The 19,731-nt window shown below is 47.0% G+C and overlaps 1 protein-coding gene across 4 annotated transcripts in view; it reads left to right on the top strand.

Annotated features, from left to right (window-relative positions):
- The window catches only part of znf423 (zinc finger protein 423), a 138,110-nt gene that overhangs the window by 58,999 nt on the left and 59,380 nt on the right, over positions 1-19,731 (top strand). The window contains exons 4-19 of one of the 4 annotated variants that reach the window (XM_034587712.1): positions 5,529-5,706; positions 6,246-6,370; positions 6,576-6,657; positions 6,765-6,840; positions 6,944-7,221; positions 7,311-7,594; positions 7,688-8,068; positions 8,142-8,323; positions 8,839-9,378; positions 9,496-9,646; positions 9,825-10,388; positions 10,476-10,660; positions 11,095-11,528; positions 11,816-12,029; positions 14,101-14,185; positions 19,114-19,134. In XM_034587712.1, coding sequence (XP_034443603.1) covers positions 5,529-5,706; positions 6,246-6,370; positions 6,576-6,657; positions 6,765-6,840; positions 6,944-7,221; positions 7,311-7,594; positions 7,688-8,068; positions 8,142-8,323; positions 8,839-9,378; positions 9,496-9,646; positions 9,825-10,388; positions 10,476-10,660; positions 11,095-11,528; positions 11,816-12,029; positions 14,101-14,185; positions 19,114-19,134 — 3,780 coding nt within the window. Of the gene's footprint in view, positions 1-5,528; positions 5,707-6,245; positions 6,371-6,539; positions 6,658-6,764; positions 6,841-6,943; positions 7,222-7,310; positions 7,595-7,687; positions 8,069-8,141; positions 8,324-8,838; positions 9,379-9,495; positions 9,647-9,824; positions 10,389-10,475; positions 10,661-11,094; positions 11,529-11,815; positions 12,030-14,100; positions 14,186-19,113; positions 19,135-19,731 lie in introns of all 4 variants that reach the window. The other 3 variants (XM_034587710.1, XM_034587713.1, XM_034587711.1) reach the window with 3 other exon arrangements.

Below are 19,731 nucleotides of genomic sequence, written 5' to 3'. Positions count from 1 at the left end.
TGAAGACATTTTCTCTGTATAAAAATGCATCAGTGTTTCTCTTTATTCTCTGCAGCAGATTTATTTCTTTTCCATGCGCACAACAGGTAGTTTCAGCCAAACACTCTGACTGGTCCAAATTAACTTTCCCACTGTGCAATTCCCATAATGCACGGCAGCCAGTAAGCTTATCGGTTGCCATGCCAACTCTTTTTTTTTTTTGTATTCTCCTGTCCTGCTATCTCGGCTCCCTCTGTTTAGTATTTGTGAAAATCTTCGGGTGTAATGGCAGCAGTTGTTCAGACAGTGAGGGGTTCATTACTTCATTGTTTTGGACTGCTTCATAACAACACAGTAAAGTAATAACTGGCTCTTACTCTTTAAAACACAAATCATGCAATTTATTAGTGGAACGTAACTAGATTCAGGCGGCTCCCTTTGCTATTATCTTAACCCACAGGATGTTCTTTACAAAAATAAAAGTGGAGGTGGAGAGATGATGACAACGAAGTGTTTGTCAGGTCAGTTTTTCATTACCCTTCACATAGTATTGGATATTGAATTTGACTCTTAATTGTGTTAGTCTGTGTGTTTGCATGTGTGCCTCTCTCTGTGTGTGTGTGTGTGTGTGTGTGTGTGTGTGAGTGAGAGGGAGAGGGAGAGCAGGAGTGTGTGCTGGGCTGCCCAGAGTGAGCCAAGGGTGGAAGTTGTTTTTCTGCCCCCTATTGTGAGTCTGGGGCTGTGTGTGTGTGTGTGTGTGTGTGTGATTTTGTGTGTGTGTGTGTGCGCGCACGCCTGGGGCAGCCTGGGGCCATCGGAGGGGGCCTGGGGAGCAGTGGAAGAAGGGATGAAGCAAGAGAGGGATGGAGGTCAGCGGGGGTCTCGCTGGGAAAGGTGCAGGTCTGGGCTGATGGCCAAGCAGAAAGGTGGAAAGGAGAGTTTCATAGTCAGATGGGGGCGAGGAGGGGGTGGAAGTGAGGGAGCGGGAAGGGGAGGTGGGGGAGAGAAAGAGAGGCTGAAAGGTGGATTAAAGCAGGTACACAGCGAAACGCACGGTGAACACGTTCGTTTAGCCTCGGATATTTCCTGAAACACATATTTCCGGAACCGACTTACATAACGGTTTAGTTTGACAACATATTTTGTGTTGGCATGTTTGACACTTTTATGAAATCACACTTTTATTATTCACGTTACTCTCACGTTTAACCCGTCGTGTTGCGTGTTATTCGTGGTTAATGTGTACCGTGTATTTTTCTGCGTGTATCTGAGCGTTGACGGCGTTTTGCCTCTCGCTGCCGCTGCTCTGGGAGCCCGAACCCTCCTCGTGCTGCGATCAGCTGAGCCGCTTTAATTCAAACATCAAAGCCAACAGAAGAGCGAGAGACGGAGAGATTGTGTTTCCATTTCAGGCGTTTAGCCGACGCTGTTATCCAGAGCGAGCTAATTGAACTCGTGTTCCTGGGTGTCGATACCGTGTCAGGCCGTTTGAGTCTTCAACTCCAGTTTGTCACTTTTTCGCACCAACAAGAATTTGGATCGCAACGTTTCAAATATCGCTGAAGCTAAAAAAATTTAAATTAAGTTTAATTTATTCGGAGCACTTTCTTGTAAACTCGCCTGCTTTGATATATTTTCCCCTCAGTGTGACAGTCATGACAAAGTTACGGAGTTTGAGTAGCTGGGGGAGAGTAGACGGGGGAGGAAGAAACATAAAGAGAGATTGATCAGCGTGTGTGTCTCTTCATTAGAGTGTTTCACCAAGGCTGCGTCCTCCACACGTTGCCACACTGTCGGGCCTATTAGAGAGAGACGCAGGGAGTGTGTGTGTTGTTTGTGTGTGTGTGTGTGTGTGTGTGTGTGTGTGTCTGTCTGTGTGTGTGTGTGTGTGTGTGTTGTTTCAGGTCTGTTCAAGTCCTCTCTGGTCTTTTCAATTTCTTTTCACAAACCTTACGTTCCTCTCCTCTCCCGTCTTCTCTTTCATCCCACCATCTCTTTCCCCTCCTCTGGAGTTCAGAGTCCGTCCATCTGGAACAGCCGCCCCTTCCCACCCCCCTCTCCCCCCTATAGTCCCGTCCAGGCCCAGACACGGGGGTGAAGGCCAACATCAGTAGGGGAAAAACTGTCGGAGAGAGACAGTGGGACGGAGGGAGAGATGTAGGCGCTATAATGAGTAACAACATGAAAGCTGACGGAGGGAGGGAGCGAGGGAGGGAGGTGGAGGAAGAGAGATGAAGACAGAAGAGTAGAGGGACTGCTGGGGACAGAGGGAGGGATGAAGGGTAGAGGGAATGGACGGGAAAGGAGAAGACTGTAGAGTGAGAGATAAAGCGGGAGTGGAGCGGCTGGGGCCCTGTGGTACTCCGCTCCGCTCCTCTCGTTCGTTTCCCGTCCGCCGGAGAAGAACAGAATGGAGGAGGAGACGGGGGTAGGAACAGCGTGTGCTGGCGTCCGCCTGCTCCTGCCTGTTCCTCCTTTCTTTTCCCCCAACTTCTCTTTCTCCCTCTGTTTTTCCTCCAATCACCCCCCCCCCCCCCCCCCCCCCCCCCCCCCCATCCCCCCTTCATCCATCCTGCTCATCTCCTCTCCTCTCGAGGATTCTTCTCTAATTTAACTTTTCATTGAAATTTTCTCCGCTCCCCCCTCCCCATCCTCCAGCTTCTCCCAGTTTGCCGTCCGGCCTTGTCTTGCCAGGTCCCCTCGCGCCCGGCTGACAAAGGCGCCGTTAAAAAGCCGTGTGATCCTCCATTTTAGCGCCAGCCACGCTAGTCAGAGGATTAGGGCTCTTTAATGACGCTAATCTCTCCTCCCCTTCTTTCTCAACACCCCTCCATCCCCTCCCTCAAAAAGTGATTTCTCCCTCTTGCACTGACTGAATCTGTGTCTTGTTCAATGTCTCTTTTTCTTTCCCTCGCTCCACTTCCCCACCTCCTGAAACGTTGCCATTCAATTTACTGGTACTGGTTTTCCGCGTAATGGTCCACATGTGTTCGGACCAGCACTGTTTTTACTGGGGTTCGTTTACTCTTTTCCTCTTCTTTGCTTTTTCTAACATGCTGTTGTCGTTTCTCTTTTCTTTGCTTGAACATTTTGGTTTGGGTAAAACTCAAAAGGTCTTTCTCAGGCTAAACAAAAAGACTTGTATCCTGTTGTGAGAACAGCAGTGGGTGACTGGACAGATGTCTTATAGATGCACTAACACCACCAGCCTTAACCCATATAGATGCTCTATTTACTATTGGATTCCTGTTTGGTGCCATCGGATTCAGACGTGTGTAGATGTCACTTCCATGGAGTGGAATGATTTCTTCCTTACGATGAAGCAATGTTGTGAGGCAGAAAAATCAATAGCACATAAAAGACGTGTTTCTGTTTCTCTGTAAAGCTGCTTCAGCTTGTTTGAGGGTAATTATGACAGAGGAGAGTTTAAACACATGCGTTCTGATGGATGATGTGAGTGTTTACATTGACAGTCCCCTTGTGAAACCAGATTGGAATTCACTAGATCTGGATTTTCACCTGCACACTGCACTCATAGATATTTTCAGCAAGATCCATTCATCAATTCTCTGAGAAATCAATATTGGAAAAGGTCCTATCGCACAATGTGGATCCTCCAGGTTTTAATGGCTTTCTTTCTTGGGTCATTTCATGGTAATCATGCAAACAAACAAACCAACGCAGACGAGAACAGTTGATCCACATTCACATCGAACACTGTGGACTGACGTAAAACAAAAAACAATAAAAAAGTAAAGAAACTAAGAACAATGAGGACGTGTGCTGCTTTGCAGAAGGTGGAATTCACTGCCTCTCTTGAGTTTGACCTCACTTACTCTGGTCCTGGTCCACAGACGTCTTCCCCCAGTGGACAGGACGACTTGGTGTAGTGGAGTGATTGTTCCTTCTTGGTCCTATTGGGTCAAACCCCACATAAGATTTCACAGAGCGACCACAGACGAGGGTTCAGCCACATCCTATAGGTTTCATTCTGCTTCTCCTCCATCTGTCTCTCTCTCTTTCATCATCACTCTCTGTCTCTTACTGTTAGGCTCCATGTTGATATCTCTATTCCTTATATTTTCTCAAGCCTCTTTATTTTCCCTACTTGCTTTCAGTCAAATTTATAATTCATGCTTTTACATTGTGTGTGTGTGTGTGTGTGTGTGTGTTTTTTTTTTTTTTAAAAACCAAAACCCCCCTGCAGAGCTCTATTTGCTCATCCCAGTGCCTACATCTTCCTGGTGATCGATTCATCACAAGAATCTGTTTTCCACCCCCTCTCTGCGAGGCGTAATACACAGTAGACTACACACACACACACACACACACACACACACACACACACACACACACACACACACACACACAGTAAGGATTGTGGTAGGAGTTGGCTGAGGTAAAACGTTGTGTGCTTTGGAGAGGTTTCTAAAATTACCAGGAGAAGCTTCTCTTCTGGACATACGTCTGTGTTGGCACAAGTCACCTCGAACTTTCCCCACTCGTCGTGCCGTCTCGCTCCTCCTCCAGTTTGTCTCTCTGATTCGTCGCCGGCCCCCGGTTGATACAGATATCAGATAAAAGCAAAAAGAAAACCCGGCCTCCCCCTTTTCCTCTCAACTCCTCTCGCCTTTACATTTTCCAGGCAAACACTAAATGGCCTCACTGTGCCGCTTCACAGAGGAGCACAAAGACGAACAGAACAATATCAAGCATTATTCAGCCTCCTCCTTTGTCGCCTCCAATCCATTCTGAAGTGTCTATTAAAGGAGTCGTGGCCTTTCTGTCGCCTCTGTGCCAGACTACACAGTAGGAGAAAAAAAGAGAGGGAGAGAGAGAGAGGAAGGGGGGGTGGAGGAAGGAAAAGAGCAATGCATAATCTCCTATGTTTGACAGATAAAGGGAGTGAATATCGCCATCTTTCCGCTCCGCTCTCCACATCTCCTAATCGCTTTTCCAACATTTCAATCTGCCTGGGCCCTAATGAAAATATGATGAGGCGGATCTATGGTCCTCGGGGAGGGATGGAGGGATAGGAGGGGAGGGGAGGCGAGGGGAGGGATGGAGCGAGGGATGGCTGCAGAGGGAGGATGAACGGAGAGAAAATACACTCTGTCCTTATTTCTGGGCTCCGCCGGGGATACATAGTTCTTGGAGCTTTCTATTTAGATGTTGCTGCTACCGGAGTCTCTCTCTCTCTCTCTCTCTTCTGTTCTATTCTCCCTTTATCTCTGCCATCCTCTGTATTCTTGTGTGGAACCGGGATAAATGTGTTTGTTTTTCTGTATATATCCTCTTTTTTCTCCCATTTGAACTCCCACAGGCCGCCTCTCTCGCCTTTTACCTTCCAAGAGACGTGCAACTTCTTAACCATTGTAATGCTGCAGGTTTTACCCCCAGTTTGTCTTTCTGCGCTCACCTGTCTCCTTTTATAAACCTGCAGCTGCGCACAGAACAAACCGCATCTGTGTGTTTTTTATCCATTTATCTGCAGACGATTCGAATATATCCCTTTTACATTTTCCGTGTCTGCCTCCCTCTCTCGTCAGACGGTGAAGATGACCCAGCAGGACTGTCCTGGGTGCCGTCCTCACCCTCCAGCAAAGACGTGGCCTCGCCCTCTCAGATGCCCGATGGCTGCTGCGACCTCGGCATGGCCACCGGTGGCGAGGAGGAAGGAGGCGCCGGTCTGCCGTACCCCTGCCAGTTCTGTGACAAGTCCTTCAGGTATCAAACTCGCACGTTTGCTGCAGACGTCAACTTGGTGCACTGACACGCACTTTGTGTCGTGCACAATTACACCGATGCCATAGTTGGCTGTTTAGTCTCATTCCTCTCATGAATATCAATAAGTACGTAAATACACTGTATTCTCAATATTGCCATGGTAACATGGGCCACCGAGGCAAACCGTAAAAAGAATGAGGTGAATACATTTCTCATGTGCGTCTCCAGGGAGTAACGCGAGACCCACTTTAAGAACAGCTGTCACACACACCATGAAGTCATCGTCGTCATTTTCCACACGACTCTTTGTTCCTATGTGTTCCTGTGAAGTGACCAGATGACTGGCAGCAGGGAATGTGTTTCTCTCTTTCTTTCTTTTAAATAAATGATCTACTTTTATTTATTTTGGTAAGAATGTTTGCTCTTGTTGCTTTCGGTTATTTTACCCTTTAAATTACCACTGAAATAAAATAACAAGTGTAATATTTGCTGTCATGAGTCTTCACATAACGAGTGTTTGTCATCATCCCTCCCTGCAGTCGTCTGAGCTACCTAAAGCGCCACGAGCAGATCCACAGTGACAAGCTGCCGTTCAAGTGCACCTTCTGCAGCCGCCTGTTTAAACACAAGAGGAGCAGAGACCGACACGTCAAACTCCACACAGGTAACAACACCAAGTCCACAGTGTTTGAAAATTTGGTGCATTTACTTCCCGACTGGTTCTAATCAGTAAAGACTCGATGTTGTTGTATCACCAAACCTCAGAATGAGTCGTGTGAGTTTTGGTCTGTGGGTTCTAGCTATGTCGGATATTTGTTTTATCCCTGATGAAGCTTTTCTCTGCCGCTGCCGCCTCTGTCTGTCTTCAGGAGACAAGAAGTACAGTTGTCAGGAGTGTGAAGCTGCGTTCTCTCGCTCTGATCACCTGAAGATCCACCTCAAGACGCACAGGTCACTGCCTCTCATCTCGTCACCATGAAATCTGCTCTTAAGAGTCTTGCTTGATTTTTGTGAGTCTGATTTCTTACTAATTTTATTTTTCTTACTCAAACCTTCAGCTCCAGCAAACCTTTCAAGTGCAGCGTGTGCAAGCGCGGCTTCTCCTCCACCTCGTCGCTGCAGAGCCACATGCAGGTGAGTTGATTCAGAGGAAAAACTGTCACAATGAGACACAGTTTACTGCCGTCGTATGAAACACCTTTTGTATTTTACAACACCTTCCTGACTATTTTCTCAGGCTCACCGCAAGAACAGAGAGCATCTTGCACTGAGGAGCGAGAGGGACGGAGGCAAGAAGGGAGGAGTCGACATTGACCTGGACCAGGACCTGTATATGTGTGATTACTGCGAGGAGACGTTCAGCCAGACGGACGAGCTGGAGAAACACGTCCTGACCAGACACCCCCAGCTGTCGGACAGAGCCGACTTGCAATGCATCCACTGTCCGGAGATCTTTCTCGACGAGGCTTCTCTCCTCACACATATTGAAACACAGCATGCCAACCGCAAACACAAGTACTGCCAAGCTTCTCCTCTTTATCGAACCTCTGATTTTTAATTAATGTAAAATGCTGTAATTGAACTTAAATGCTCCGTTTCCCCAGATGTCCAGTGTGTTCGGAGCAGTTCCCGTCTGTGGAGGACGTCTACTGCCACCTCGACAGCCATCGCCAGCCGGACTCCTCCAATCACAGCGCTGCCAGCCCCGACCCCGCGCTGGGCAGCGTGGCCTCAATGAGCTCAGCCACTCCAGACTCCAGTGCCAGCCTGGAGAGAGGCTCCACACCGGACTCTACGCTAAAACCCATCCAGGTCAGTGAGCGAGGACGGAGAAGAGGCACCGACACGGTGGAAGAGATTGGGATAAGCCTGGTTCATCAAGGTGGAGGTAGGACAGTCACTCATCTACAGAGTTAAACCAGTTCATACACGTCTCTGTGTTTTCCTAAACACGCAGTTCTTCATCTCTCCATCTCTACAGGTGGAGGATTGAATTGGAGTAAATTAACGTACTCTTGCCCTTACTGCTCAAAAAGAGACTTCCACAGTCTGGCGGTGTTGGAGATCCATTTGAAGACCATCCATGCAGATAAGCCGCAGCAGAGCCACACGTGTCAGCTCTGCCTGGACACCCTGCCAACACTCTACAATCTCAACGAACATGTGCGCAAGGCTCACCGGGCCAGCGGCGGCACCGTCAACACAGCGCCGGCAGCTTTTCCTCTGCTGCAGTTCACTAACGTCACAGCGTTCCACTGCAACTACTGTCCGGACATGTTCGGGGACATCAACTCCCTGCAAGAGCACATCCGAGTGTCCCACTGCCTGCCCGGTGGGATCGTGGCAGGATCCACCACTTTAGGTATGTTTCACTCCTCCTCAACAAAATGTGAGCGTCGATCAGGGTACGATCTAACTCAACTCTTCCATCCCAGAAGGGAACCACGCGTTCTTCTGCAACCAGTGCTCCATGGGATTCCTGACAGAGTCGTCACTGACGGAGCACATTCAGCAGACGCACTGCTCCTCAGCTCTCGGGGGCGGAGGACTGTCTGGAGGATCCGTGGCCAAACTGGAGTCTCCCGTTCTGCAGTCTGCGTCTCAGTCCTTCATGGAGGTGAGAGTTAGTTTATTCACAACAACCTGTGGATCAGAGTTGATAAGAGGTGAATATAATGGAGCTGCTGCACCTGTCTCATCACGTGTTGAAGCTGAGGCTGCAGTTAATGAGTCTGCAGAATGAGTGTGCATCTCGCCTCCGGACCCCATGGTTCATGCTGTGCTCAATACATAATTGGAATCAGATGGGAGTTGCAGACAGTTAATATCCTGGTTTTTCGCCACAGGTGCTGGGTAACAATTATATTGACAAAAAAAAGAAAAAACTCTTCCTTTTATTTGCATATCTTATATATGATTTCTCTGTTCTCATAAACTTTGTCTTCAAATATCAATAAGACACTTTTTATGCTGGTGATTATAATGTATGGCCTGTGCTCGTGTTTGCCTCTTTTCTTTCCTCTGTCATCCTTTCTTTATATTTCCTCTTTTCTCCTTCTCTCTCAGAAATAACAAATGTATGTCAACGTACAATAATCTGAAAGAAAGTAAATAGCTGTTGTCCATGTACAGGTTTACTCCTGCCCTTACTGCACCAATTCTCCCATCTTCGGCTCACTCCTCAAGCTCACCAAGCACATAAAGGAGAACCACAAGAACATCCCGCTCGCTAACAACAAGCGGCAGGCGAAGGTCGCGGACTTGAGCCCAGCCTCCTCGGACGTGGAGATCTCCTCCCCGAAGCGCCACAGACTTGGGGGGGACTCCACTCCCTCTATGGGGAGCAACGGGGACTACCCGTGCAACCAGTGTGACCTGCGATTTTCCAGCTTTGATGGTTTCCAGGCCCACCTGAAGTCACACCTGGAAATGCTGCTGCGGCGCCAGTCCTGCCCCCAGTGCAGCAAGGAGGACTTTGAATCCCAGGATGCATTGCTTCAGCACCTGACGGTGCACTACACCACAACATCAACGCAGTATGTGTGCGAGAGCTGCGATAAACAGTTCTCCTCCGTCGACGACCTGCAGAAACACCTGCTGGACATGCACACGTTTGTGCTCTATCACTGCACGCTCTGCCAGGAGGTGTTTGACTCCAAGGTCTCCATACAGGTGAATCCGATTTTTGTTTTTTATTTTTACAAAGAACACAGAAAGGAGAAATTGGTTTGGTAGATACATGGAAACATGAGTTAATTATCTTGAATTGCTTCTTTCTCTGTCTTCCAGGTGCATTTGGCAGTGAAGCACAGCAACGAGAAGAAGCTGTTCCGCTGCACAGCCTGTGCCTGGGACTTCAGGAAAGAGGCAGATCTTCAGATCCACGTCAAGCATAACCACCTGGGTCAGAGGTCAGGCCTCCCGGGGGGGCTCGGAGCAGGTACGGTACACCTTTTCTTTGGATCGTGGCAAAGTTTGATGAAAAGAAGTAAAATTGACGATGAAATAGAAGGAAAATATAATAAAAACAAGCAGGAGTCAACATTTACCAAAGAAAACAAAAGAAAGAGATTGTGCAGCGTTTATTTGAATCTTAATCCTGAATGTTTGTCTCACAGGACTCAAACCCCGAAAGTGCATCTTCTGCGGGGAGACGTTTGGGACAGAGGTGGAGCTCCAGTGTCACATCACCACGCACAGCAAGAAGTTCACGTGTCGCTTCTGCGGCAAAGCTTTCCACGCCATCTCCCTGCTGGAAAGACACCTGAGGGAGAAGCACTGCATCTTCGAGGGTGGCACCATCACCGGCAACGGAGGTGGCACAGGGAGCAGCAGCAGCCAGAACGGGACGCCCAACGGCCTGGCACAGTCCTCCAAGCGAGGAGGTGCAGGAGGAGGAGGAGGAGTCAGTGGAGGCAATGGAGGCACAGTAGGTGTTGAGAGAGGAACGGTGGTGGCTGCAGAACAAGCCGACCTGCAGAACATGGTGCTAAAGAGTGGAGGAACTACCCAGGGAGGAGATACGGTGAACAGCCACGAGGCGAGCGGGGGCGAGGAGGAGCTGGACAACTCAGAGCCCATGTACGCCTGTGACATCTGCGGAGCGGCGTACACAATGGAGTCCCTCCTGCAGAACCACCGGCTGCGTGACCACAACATCCGACCGGGAGACGACGACGCCAGTAACGACTTTTCTCCAATTTGCAGTTTGTTCCATGATTATTATATTTCTTTGACGGTAAAAAAAAAACTTTGATGCTTTGTACCAGGTTCTCGAAAGAAGAAGGCGGACTTCATCAAAGGGAACCACAAGTGCAACGTGTGTTCCAGAACGTTCTTCTCTGAGAGTGGCCTTCGTGAGCACGCTCAGACGCACCGCGGCCCCGCAAAACACTACATGTGCCCGATCTGTGGCGAGCGCTTCCCCTCCCTGCTGACCCTCACCGAACACAAGGTACCTCAGAGAGAGAGTGAATAATGTGCGGATGCTTCACACGGTAGAAAAAACACGCTTCTGTTTTTTCTCTTGTGTTGTTTTGTTGCTTTCTGTCTTTTGATCCTGAAACTTCTTTGGCTGCTTTGAAATTTGGATCAGAAAAAATTTAAATTGTCCTCAGAGATGCAATTTATGTTCCACAACACTTCAGGAAAATGTTTGAATAGAAAGTGTTGTGTAATGCAGCTGAAGATTCTGTGACAGACTAATATATTTACAGCATCGTGATTTAATTGATAAATCAATGATTAATGATAACGATAATAAAATAAGGGCTTCCTCTACCAGCATATTGATTATTTTATTCTTCTTTCTATGCTTTGATAAGAGACCCTTGTATTTTTACCTGCCTTTTCATATTGATGATTCCTGTGTGTGCCCCCTCTCTCCAGGTGACCCATAGTAAGAGCCTGGACACAGGAACCTGTCGAATCTGTAAAATGCCCCTGCAGAGTGAGGAGGAGTTTATAGAGCATTGCCAGATGCATCCTGACCTTCGGAACTCCCTCACCGGCTTCCGCTGTGTCGTCTGCATGCAGACCGTCACCTCCACCCTGGAGCTGAAGATCCACGGCACCTTCCACATGCAGAAGCTTTCCAGCGGCTCTACGCTTGGAGGAGGAGGAGGTGGTGGAAACGGGACAGGAGGAGGTGGAGCAGGAATAGGAGGGAACGGCTCAGCCTCTTCATCCCCTAACGGGCACCTGCAGCAGCATAAGTTGTATAAATGCGCCTTTTGCCTAAAGGAGTTCAAGAACAAAGGGGAGCTGGTGAAGCTGGATGTCAACGGGCTGCCTTATGGCCTCTGTGCAGGCTGCATGAACAGGTAGGAAGCCTCCTTATAAACCCTGTGGATGGTGGGAGGTGTTAATCTGGACACATTTAAGTAGCATATATAGCATATATATACTGCTCTAGTACAACATTTTAAACATTTCCTTGATAACTGCTAAGTTACACAGGTAACAGGCAGCATCACTGGGCTGAATGGTGCTGGGTGTCATTTCTTCTTAGCTATTTGGAAACTTTGATTTGGGATTCGAAGCAGTTTTCTTGGTCATCTAGGAACGCACTAAAAAAGTCAAAACTAAAACAAATGCTCAATACAATCAGGGGCACGAACGGCCAGAGTCCGAACCAGGGAGGAGCTGCCACGCCCGGGGACATGCAGGGGGAGAAGGCCATGGTCGGGCTGAGGTGTCCAGAGTGTGGGGTGAAGTTTGAAACCTTGGAAGACCTGGAGAGTCACGTCCAGACAGATCACCCCGAGGTCAGCCCCGAAACCAGCGCAACAGGAAAGAAGGCCGAGGCTTCACCCGTACCTAAGGTGAGACAGAGCAGAGAGAGATGAATTATTTTATCAAGTTCTCCTGAAAACCTCTCAAACTGAGTCTGTGCTGTCGCTCGATTCATCGGTGAGAAACAAACTGCTCCAATGAAACTGAAAACGAGAATAATGTTTGCATTAAAAGTGTTAATATCTCCAAGTGAGACTGAGTGACATGTAGTAGATGAAGCATTACACAATAGAACTGGAAGAGTTCATACTGTGGTTAACACCCACCATGTTAAAGAAAGTGAGAAAACAACATCCTGGTTCCATTTATCTGGATCCACTCAAACATTTAATAGGAAATTCTCAATTCATGAGAATTGATTCAGGCAGACAGGCAGACAGGCAGGCAGACGGAGAGGCAGACAGACAGACAGACAGGCAGGCAGACAGACGGAGAGACAGGCAGACAGACAGGCAGACAGACAGGCAGGCAGGCAGGCAGGCAGGCAGACAGGCAGGCAGGCAGGCAGGCAGACAGGCAGGCAGACAGGCAGACAGAGAGTGTTGGCAGTGTTGCATTTAAAAGTCACAACATTTAACAGATGGAGACATTTTCAGGAATGCAAGAGTCTCAAAAATCCTGCTGACTCTTCGATTGCTTGATGTGTGTGTTTACTCGTGTGTGTGTGTGTGTGTGTGTCATGTTGTGGGGACAGAAAGCTCCATCCGTCCATCATATATACCACATATCCTCTTAAGGGTGGTGTGATGTGGGGGGGGCTGGATACATGCAGCGAATCGCAGTGATGACGGTTGATGATCTCATACTGTAAATCATTACATTCTAAGATGAAGTCATGTTTAAGTTCCAGTGAAGGTGAGAGTAAGACTTCAGGAAATGACTATCAGACAATGTAATCTCCTCTGAAGTGATGGAGACAAGACTGTGTGTGTGTGAATATGTGTGTGTGTGTGTGTGTGTCTGTGCGTGTGTGTGTGTGTGTGTGTGTGTGAAGACTTGATGCGTGCTGCTGCTTTTGTGTCTGCAGCTTGCTTACGTGTGCTTGTGTGTATGACGGTGTGTGTCAGCTGAGCCCCACTGGGTCCTGCGGCTGGGGCGTGCTGAGGCATTGTGGGAGCTGTTCGCTCTACTTGATATTGACAGTCAGACTCCCCGGGACCTGCCGCGTGTCTGTGTGTGTGAGTGAGAGTGTGTACTTGCATGCAAGCATATGTGTGTGTGTGTTGGAGATGTTCCCAGGGACCCTCTGTCTTACCTGCACCTTTGTTTCTGCTTAGTCTAACAGCACAAAGAAGACAAAGTAGGATTTGTGTGTGTGTGTGTGTGTGTCTGTGTGCGCGTGCACTCAGTCTAGCAGGCTGAAGCAGCACAGAGATGGTAGAAGTGGGGCCTTTGTGTATTTTGTATGTGTTTGTGCATGAGTGATCGCTGTGTGCTATGAATGGATAAGCAGAGCCTCCTCCTCAACTCTCTCTCTCTTCTCTCTCTCTCTCTCTCACCCTTGTTTCTCTGACTCTTCTCTCTCTCTCTCTCTCTCATTCCTTGTTTCTGTTTCATAGCTTCTTACCTGTTTCTTTTTTATGCTCTGACTTATTAATTTCTGTCTCTCTCTGTGTGTGTGTGTGTGTGTGTGTGTGTGTGTGTGTGTGTGTGTGTGTGTGTGTGTGTGTGTGTGTGTGTGTGTGTGTGTGTGTGTGTGTGTGTGTGTGTGTGTGTGTTGCTTGATTAGTGTGAGACCTGGCGGAGAAGTATCATATGTTGATGGTATAAATAAATGAAATAATCACTTTTACGGTAAAATGCTCTAATTCCCTTATTTCCCTATTTAAGTCTTTAAATAGTTTTACATTTGTCTGTCCAATAAAAACAACCCACTGATAGCTCACCACTTCTTTATTTAAAATATATTCATCCAAAATGCTTGAGTGAAATGTATAACTTTATGCAAAATATTTTGTATCGATGATTTATGTGCTCGTAATGTGAATTTGTTTCAGGTTTCCCAAAGTTGTGTTTGTGTGCTTTTTAAATTTAATTCAGCAGAATGTTTTTCACACGTGATGAAACTAATGTTTTTCTACGTTTGTGTTTGTTTGACAGAAAAAGACGTATCAGTGTATTAAATGCCAAATGACGTTCGAGACGGAGCGAGAGATCCAGATTCACGTCGCCAATCACATGATCGGTGAGTGAGGCGCACATCTTTCTCTTGGTGTGTGTGTGTGTGTGTGTGTGTTATGACTCCGAAGGTCTCATCTATTCCTGTTGTCTCTTGGTTTAATAGTACATGTATGCTGCTGTTGTTCCAACACATTGGATTTATCCCAATGTGTTGCAATGTGAGAGCGGCAGGTGACAGGCGGAGCTCTGTTTGACCTGCGGCTGCCTGGAAACAGCTGCTGGGGGATTTACCACTTTACTAAGAGTCTGACGGATGGAAAAGTTTATGTAGAACATAGTAGAGAACTTGACACACTACGTTATTCATCGAGCTTAAAAAGTAAATACTTGTTACATGAAGGAGGATAAATACAAAATTGTTTAAATAATTCTGTCCTCTAACGAACACTTGGCAACAATTGAAATTATCTTCGTAGTTTGGGCTCCATGTTCTGTCGTGAGCTTCCTCATGCAAGTTTTTTTTTACACTCCCTACTAATTTGCTGTCTCAGCATCTCTGTCGTCATGGAGATAAACGAGGTGGATCCATGAGTGGTACTGGGGAACAAACGCTATGCTTACCTCGAACCCCCCACCTTTCGCCAGACCTGACAGGCGATCCCAGAGTCACTGATGTACTCTGAGGTGTGTGTGTGTGTGTGTGTGTGTGTGTGTGTGTGCGAGTGCTGACATTGCTCTGAGTCATCTAGTGATGTCTGGAGACATTAGAAGAGAGAATTGAAACTAAAGTGCAGCTGGTGTAACTTTTCCTTCTTTCCCCCGGTGGTCCACACACACACACACACACACACACACACACACACACACACACACACACCACACACACACACACACACACACACACACAGATACACACTTTCACACGTGCACATTCAACATCAATGTAAAAAAAACTCTCTCTACTGTCTTTTACCTGCAGTTTCTTTCTTCTTTACTCAAACACCCCCCCCTTTTCATTCCTTCACTCTCTGTCCTCCGCCCGTCTGTGTGTTCCTCCTCCGACCTTCTCCTGTCAGTCGCTCACCCTTTCACAGCTCCTTCCTTTTTTCCTCCGTCCACCCCGAGCATCCTGCCAGTCATCCTGTCGTTCCTCTGCCTCGTCCGAAAGATAACTCATCATTCTCTCTGCTCCTCTCTCGCTCTTTCTATTTGCTCTATATCCCTGGATCCCCCAGCACGCACGCACGCACACACACACACACACACACACACACACACACACACACACACACACACACACTCTCACACTGGTGGCGGTTTTGGGTTAATTAACGTGCTAATTGTGTGAAAGCCTAGCTCAGATTAATTATGAAATTGAGGCAGATTATTTTTAAGAGCTAGCCCAGTTCCTATTATTATTACATTTCCAACAACCCGCCCCCCCACCCTTAAACGAAGAGTGAAGAAAATACCAGACACACAGAGAAAATTACAAACCCGTGAATGTGAATTTATCGTTTCATTTGTTTCTCTTCACAGCAGATGTTTCATTTTCTTGAGCTCTGTTTTCTCCTCGCCTCAATATGTGACTTGTGATTATGAATAAAATGTTTGATTCCACACAGAGCAAAAAGATCCTTGACTTCTCTGAGGTCTCATGTATAAAGCTTCGTGTTTGAATTAACTCAGAACTGCACGAACTCTCCTCATTTACACTTTACTGTTACTCTCTCTGTATTTCCCAGTTAAATGCAGAAGGTAAACAGGAGTTTGTCTCAACTGGTTGATAAGATTTGATTATAGTTTGAATATAATACATCTGGTTGTAAGAGAGGGACCTAACAGATCATTTTTCAAATTTATCGTTTTTCACATCAACTCAGTCTCATGTTTGCACGCGATGGCGTTGACGTTCCGTGCCCGTTCTTTCCTTCGCCGTCACATTATTCACTCTCAGGGAGAAGAGCGGAGGGAGTTTTACTTGTTGCCTAATGGACTCCAGTAATGTGATTGTCACATCGCTCCGTGGGTAATACACGGTGCACCCCACAGTCCTGTTAATTACGCTGTCAGAGGGAGGAAGAGAAGGAGAGACGACATTCAGGGAGACGGAGGAAGAGAGGGTCAAAGTGAGACGTCCAGAGAGGAATCTCTGTAGAGTCGAGGAAAAATCATTGCAAGTGAGCTTCACCTGCACGCGGGCTCGGGGGGGGACATTTGTCCCCAGAACACGTTCGCTTCTCATTGCTTATCGCCCCTTTCATAAACCATGTTTTTATTTAACGTGTTCCTCCTTTGAAGCAGGTGATCAAGTTCCTTTCCGCTCAGTAACACGAGGAAAATGTTGACTGGCGTGATTTTAAGACTTAAAGACGAGACCCTTAAATGTTCCACAGCCCCAGGTTGTGCTTTACTGTGACGGTACAGTCGCACCCGGTGAGCGCTCCTGCTCGTTCTGGCTCTGACACAGCACACAAGTTAATTAAAACACCATGTGGTCAGTGGGGAGAGAGAAGGGACGTGAGAGAGGAAACGACACGATGGGAGGGAAGGAGAAATCATGCAAGAAGGTTGAAGGGACAAATGGAAAATTACAGTTACATCTTTTTACTGCTTGTTTGCAGTTTGTATGGGATCATTTAAGTGTAATGGAGATGCTCACAACACAAAATATGACAAAAATAATGTACGTGTCCTCTGCTCTATAGAGTGTTTAGTGGAAAAGGGTGATAGATTAGCTTGTTCCCAAAATGTGGTTTCCAATCCCCACAGTAAAACAAACTCATGTGGCAGAACCACTTCAAAATCCATAATCTAAAGTTGATTCATTTGGGAATCGAACCAGGGACCTGCTGCTCAAAGCGTACACATGCTCCATAATCCCTAAATTGGTCCTGAATAATACAGAGTAATGTTTTTAAACTGGCTGTGCTCACTCTTCACTTTGTTAATAGACACATGCGTTCCCTCAAAGTCGTCCTCACCCACCGAGGAGAGAAAACACTGAGGAATGGAGTCGTCTGATTTTGCCTCAGGTGCATGTTTGTCATTTGAGAATTGTTTTGTGTGAGACACAAAAGCCTTCAGGCAGCTTCAGCATACATGTACATCAGGTGTGTACATTTTAATGGAGTTAAATACAAATGGCAAGAAAACATGCGTGACTTGTATGAACCAGTGAGCATTGGTTAACATTTGTAAAGCAGAGTAATTCATGCTTTTGTGTATTTTCTTTTTCTATTATCAGTAATGAACTCACTGGTTGAACAGAAGCTTTGTTTCTATCAGACAACAACTCTTTGTCTGTGCAGGTGTTGTCACTGATCTGGTGTGTGCATGTGCTCTTGTGTGCGTCGGTTGAGGACGTGTCACACTTGTGTTAACCACAAAACCTCATTGGAAGAGAAGAAGATGCAATACGCTGAACAAAAAGGAGAAGGTGGCAGAGCTGATTGTTAATATTGACCCTAAATCAGGTCAAGTTTACGTCACCTGTTCCGTTCAAATATATCTTCTCTTCTCTCAGATTAACTTCCTCAAATGCTCTTTTTCATCATCACCGAGCCGCAGTGACAAGATCATCAGGGAACGCAATAATTCTTCTGTGTTTCTGTGCCGCGTGGTTTAGTTGTTTATCATGACGCGATTTGTTTTGTCTCTGTTTCCCCTCGTTCTGTGTGTGTGTGTGTGTGTGTGTGTGTGTGTGTGTGTGTGTGTGTGTGTGTGTGTGTGTGTGTGTGTGTGTGTGTGTGTGTGTGTGTGTGTGTGTGTGTGTGTGTGTGTGTGTGTGTGTGTGTGTGTGTCTTCGGAGTGCACCGCAGCGAGTTTTGGCAGCCTGTATTGTTTTCTGCTGTGCAGCTGCACATCATGAAGAAGTTCCCCTCCCTGTGTAATGGTGTGAGGTGAAGACACAATCCTGTGCGCGCGTGTGTGTGTTAATCTGTCTTCCAGTTTGGCCTTAAATTGCCACAACACGATTCCTATTGAAATGACTAACACAGATTTAGTTAAACGCTCATAGGGATGGAAAGGAAATTAGATTAAATTTAAAAATAATAATATTAGAAAGGCAGGTAAAGACTTCAGTTTGTGATTTAAAAATCTGTTTCTATGACACAAAACCTTTCTGAAGTTAAAATCACACACACACACACACACACACACACACACACACACACACAGACACACACAGACACACACCTAAATAAGGTCCTTGACAGCATGTTCTAAGTGTTGCATGCAGCCGCTAATGCTTTACTAATCACCTCAGTCTAGATTTCACAGCGTGAGACTTCACTTCTCAAAAGCATTGAGAGACACACACACACACACACACACACACACACACACACACACACACACACACACACACACACACACTCACTTTTCCTCCTCATATGCATGAGCGCCTGCACCAAACAGGTTGTGTGCACACAAAGAGCCACTCAACATGTTACTGTAGCTTCCCTTTTACATTGGTCCTAATCCGGCTCCAGTGAACTGACTCTAACTCTCACATCTGCTAATAACACCATCCTCCATCATCCCTCTCTTTCTATCTTTTCAAGTGCTTCCCTCTCTTCTCTCGCCCTCTCCTCTCCCTTTGTGTTCCTCCCGTCGCTGAAGCAGCATTGAGACGTCAGCGTTAAGCTTCAGTTGTATGTCCGCTGTGCTTCTGCAGTAAAGCTAAGAGAGAGAGGGTAGGAATCCATTTATAGTTTTTAAAAGACCCCCCCCCCCCCCCCCCCCCCCCAAATACACAGCAGTGTCTTGTAATCCATGCGAGAGGTTTTAATTTACATTCACTTGGCGCGGTGGTAATACATTTTCTTTATTTTTAACTTTCAGCAAACTAATTTGTCTGCCCTCCTGCTTTCTCCCTCCTCCCCCCCCCCCCCCTCACCTACCACGTTCACACTGCGTATTACTAACCCTGCCCATTCTCTCCTCCGCTCTCCCCCCATTCCCACCTGCCTATTGGACGGCCCGTAGAAGAGCCCACCTGTCGGCAAGGTTTGTCCCCTTTCTGTCTCCTTAGCTCGCATCGTGAGCAAGACGGCACTGTGCTGTCTCACTGCCTGCCCCATCAGCATCTCATTTATTAACATCCCCTCTGCTTTATGTATAGATTAGCATTTAGCACGTATTAGCTTTGACTTTCTATTCTTCACCACAAGATTTTGTGGCAGATCACAAATTGATGGCAACCAAAGCCACATTGCATGGTGTGGGGAAAACAAACATGTAGTTCTCAGCAGTGGCCTGACGTTGCTTTTGTTCTCACTCGTAGAAAATCAGTGTGTGTATTAAGGAAAAGCAGAATATCTGAAAAAGGATGAGTTTTTGATTTGACACATTTCTGCCCAATCTTTGCCCAATTACCCCTGACTTCACCTCGAAACCTCATTCACCCCAAACCCTGCTGCTAGCTGCATGTTTCATTTTCCTCCCCACCTCATACACAACACACACACACACACACACACACACACACACACACACACACACACACACACACACACATGCCTTGCAGGTATCGAGTGGCCACTCACCTGGATCTAAGTGCTCCCTGTGGAATGCGGTGGCTAATGATGTGTCCTCAGCATGAGC

This window comes from Hippoglossus hippoglossus, chromosome 6, assembly GCF_009819705.1.
Source record: "Hippoglossus hippoglossus isolate fHipHip1 chromosome 6, fHipHip1.pri, whole genome shotgun sequence".
NCBI classification, from domain to species: Eukaryota; Metazoa; Chordata; class Actinopteri; order Pleuronectiformes; family Pleuronectidae; genus Hippoglossus; species Hippoglossus hippoglossus.
Note: the sequence above shows the minus strand (reverse complement) of the source record. Positions and strands in the feature narration are given on the sequence as shown.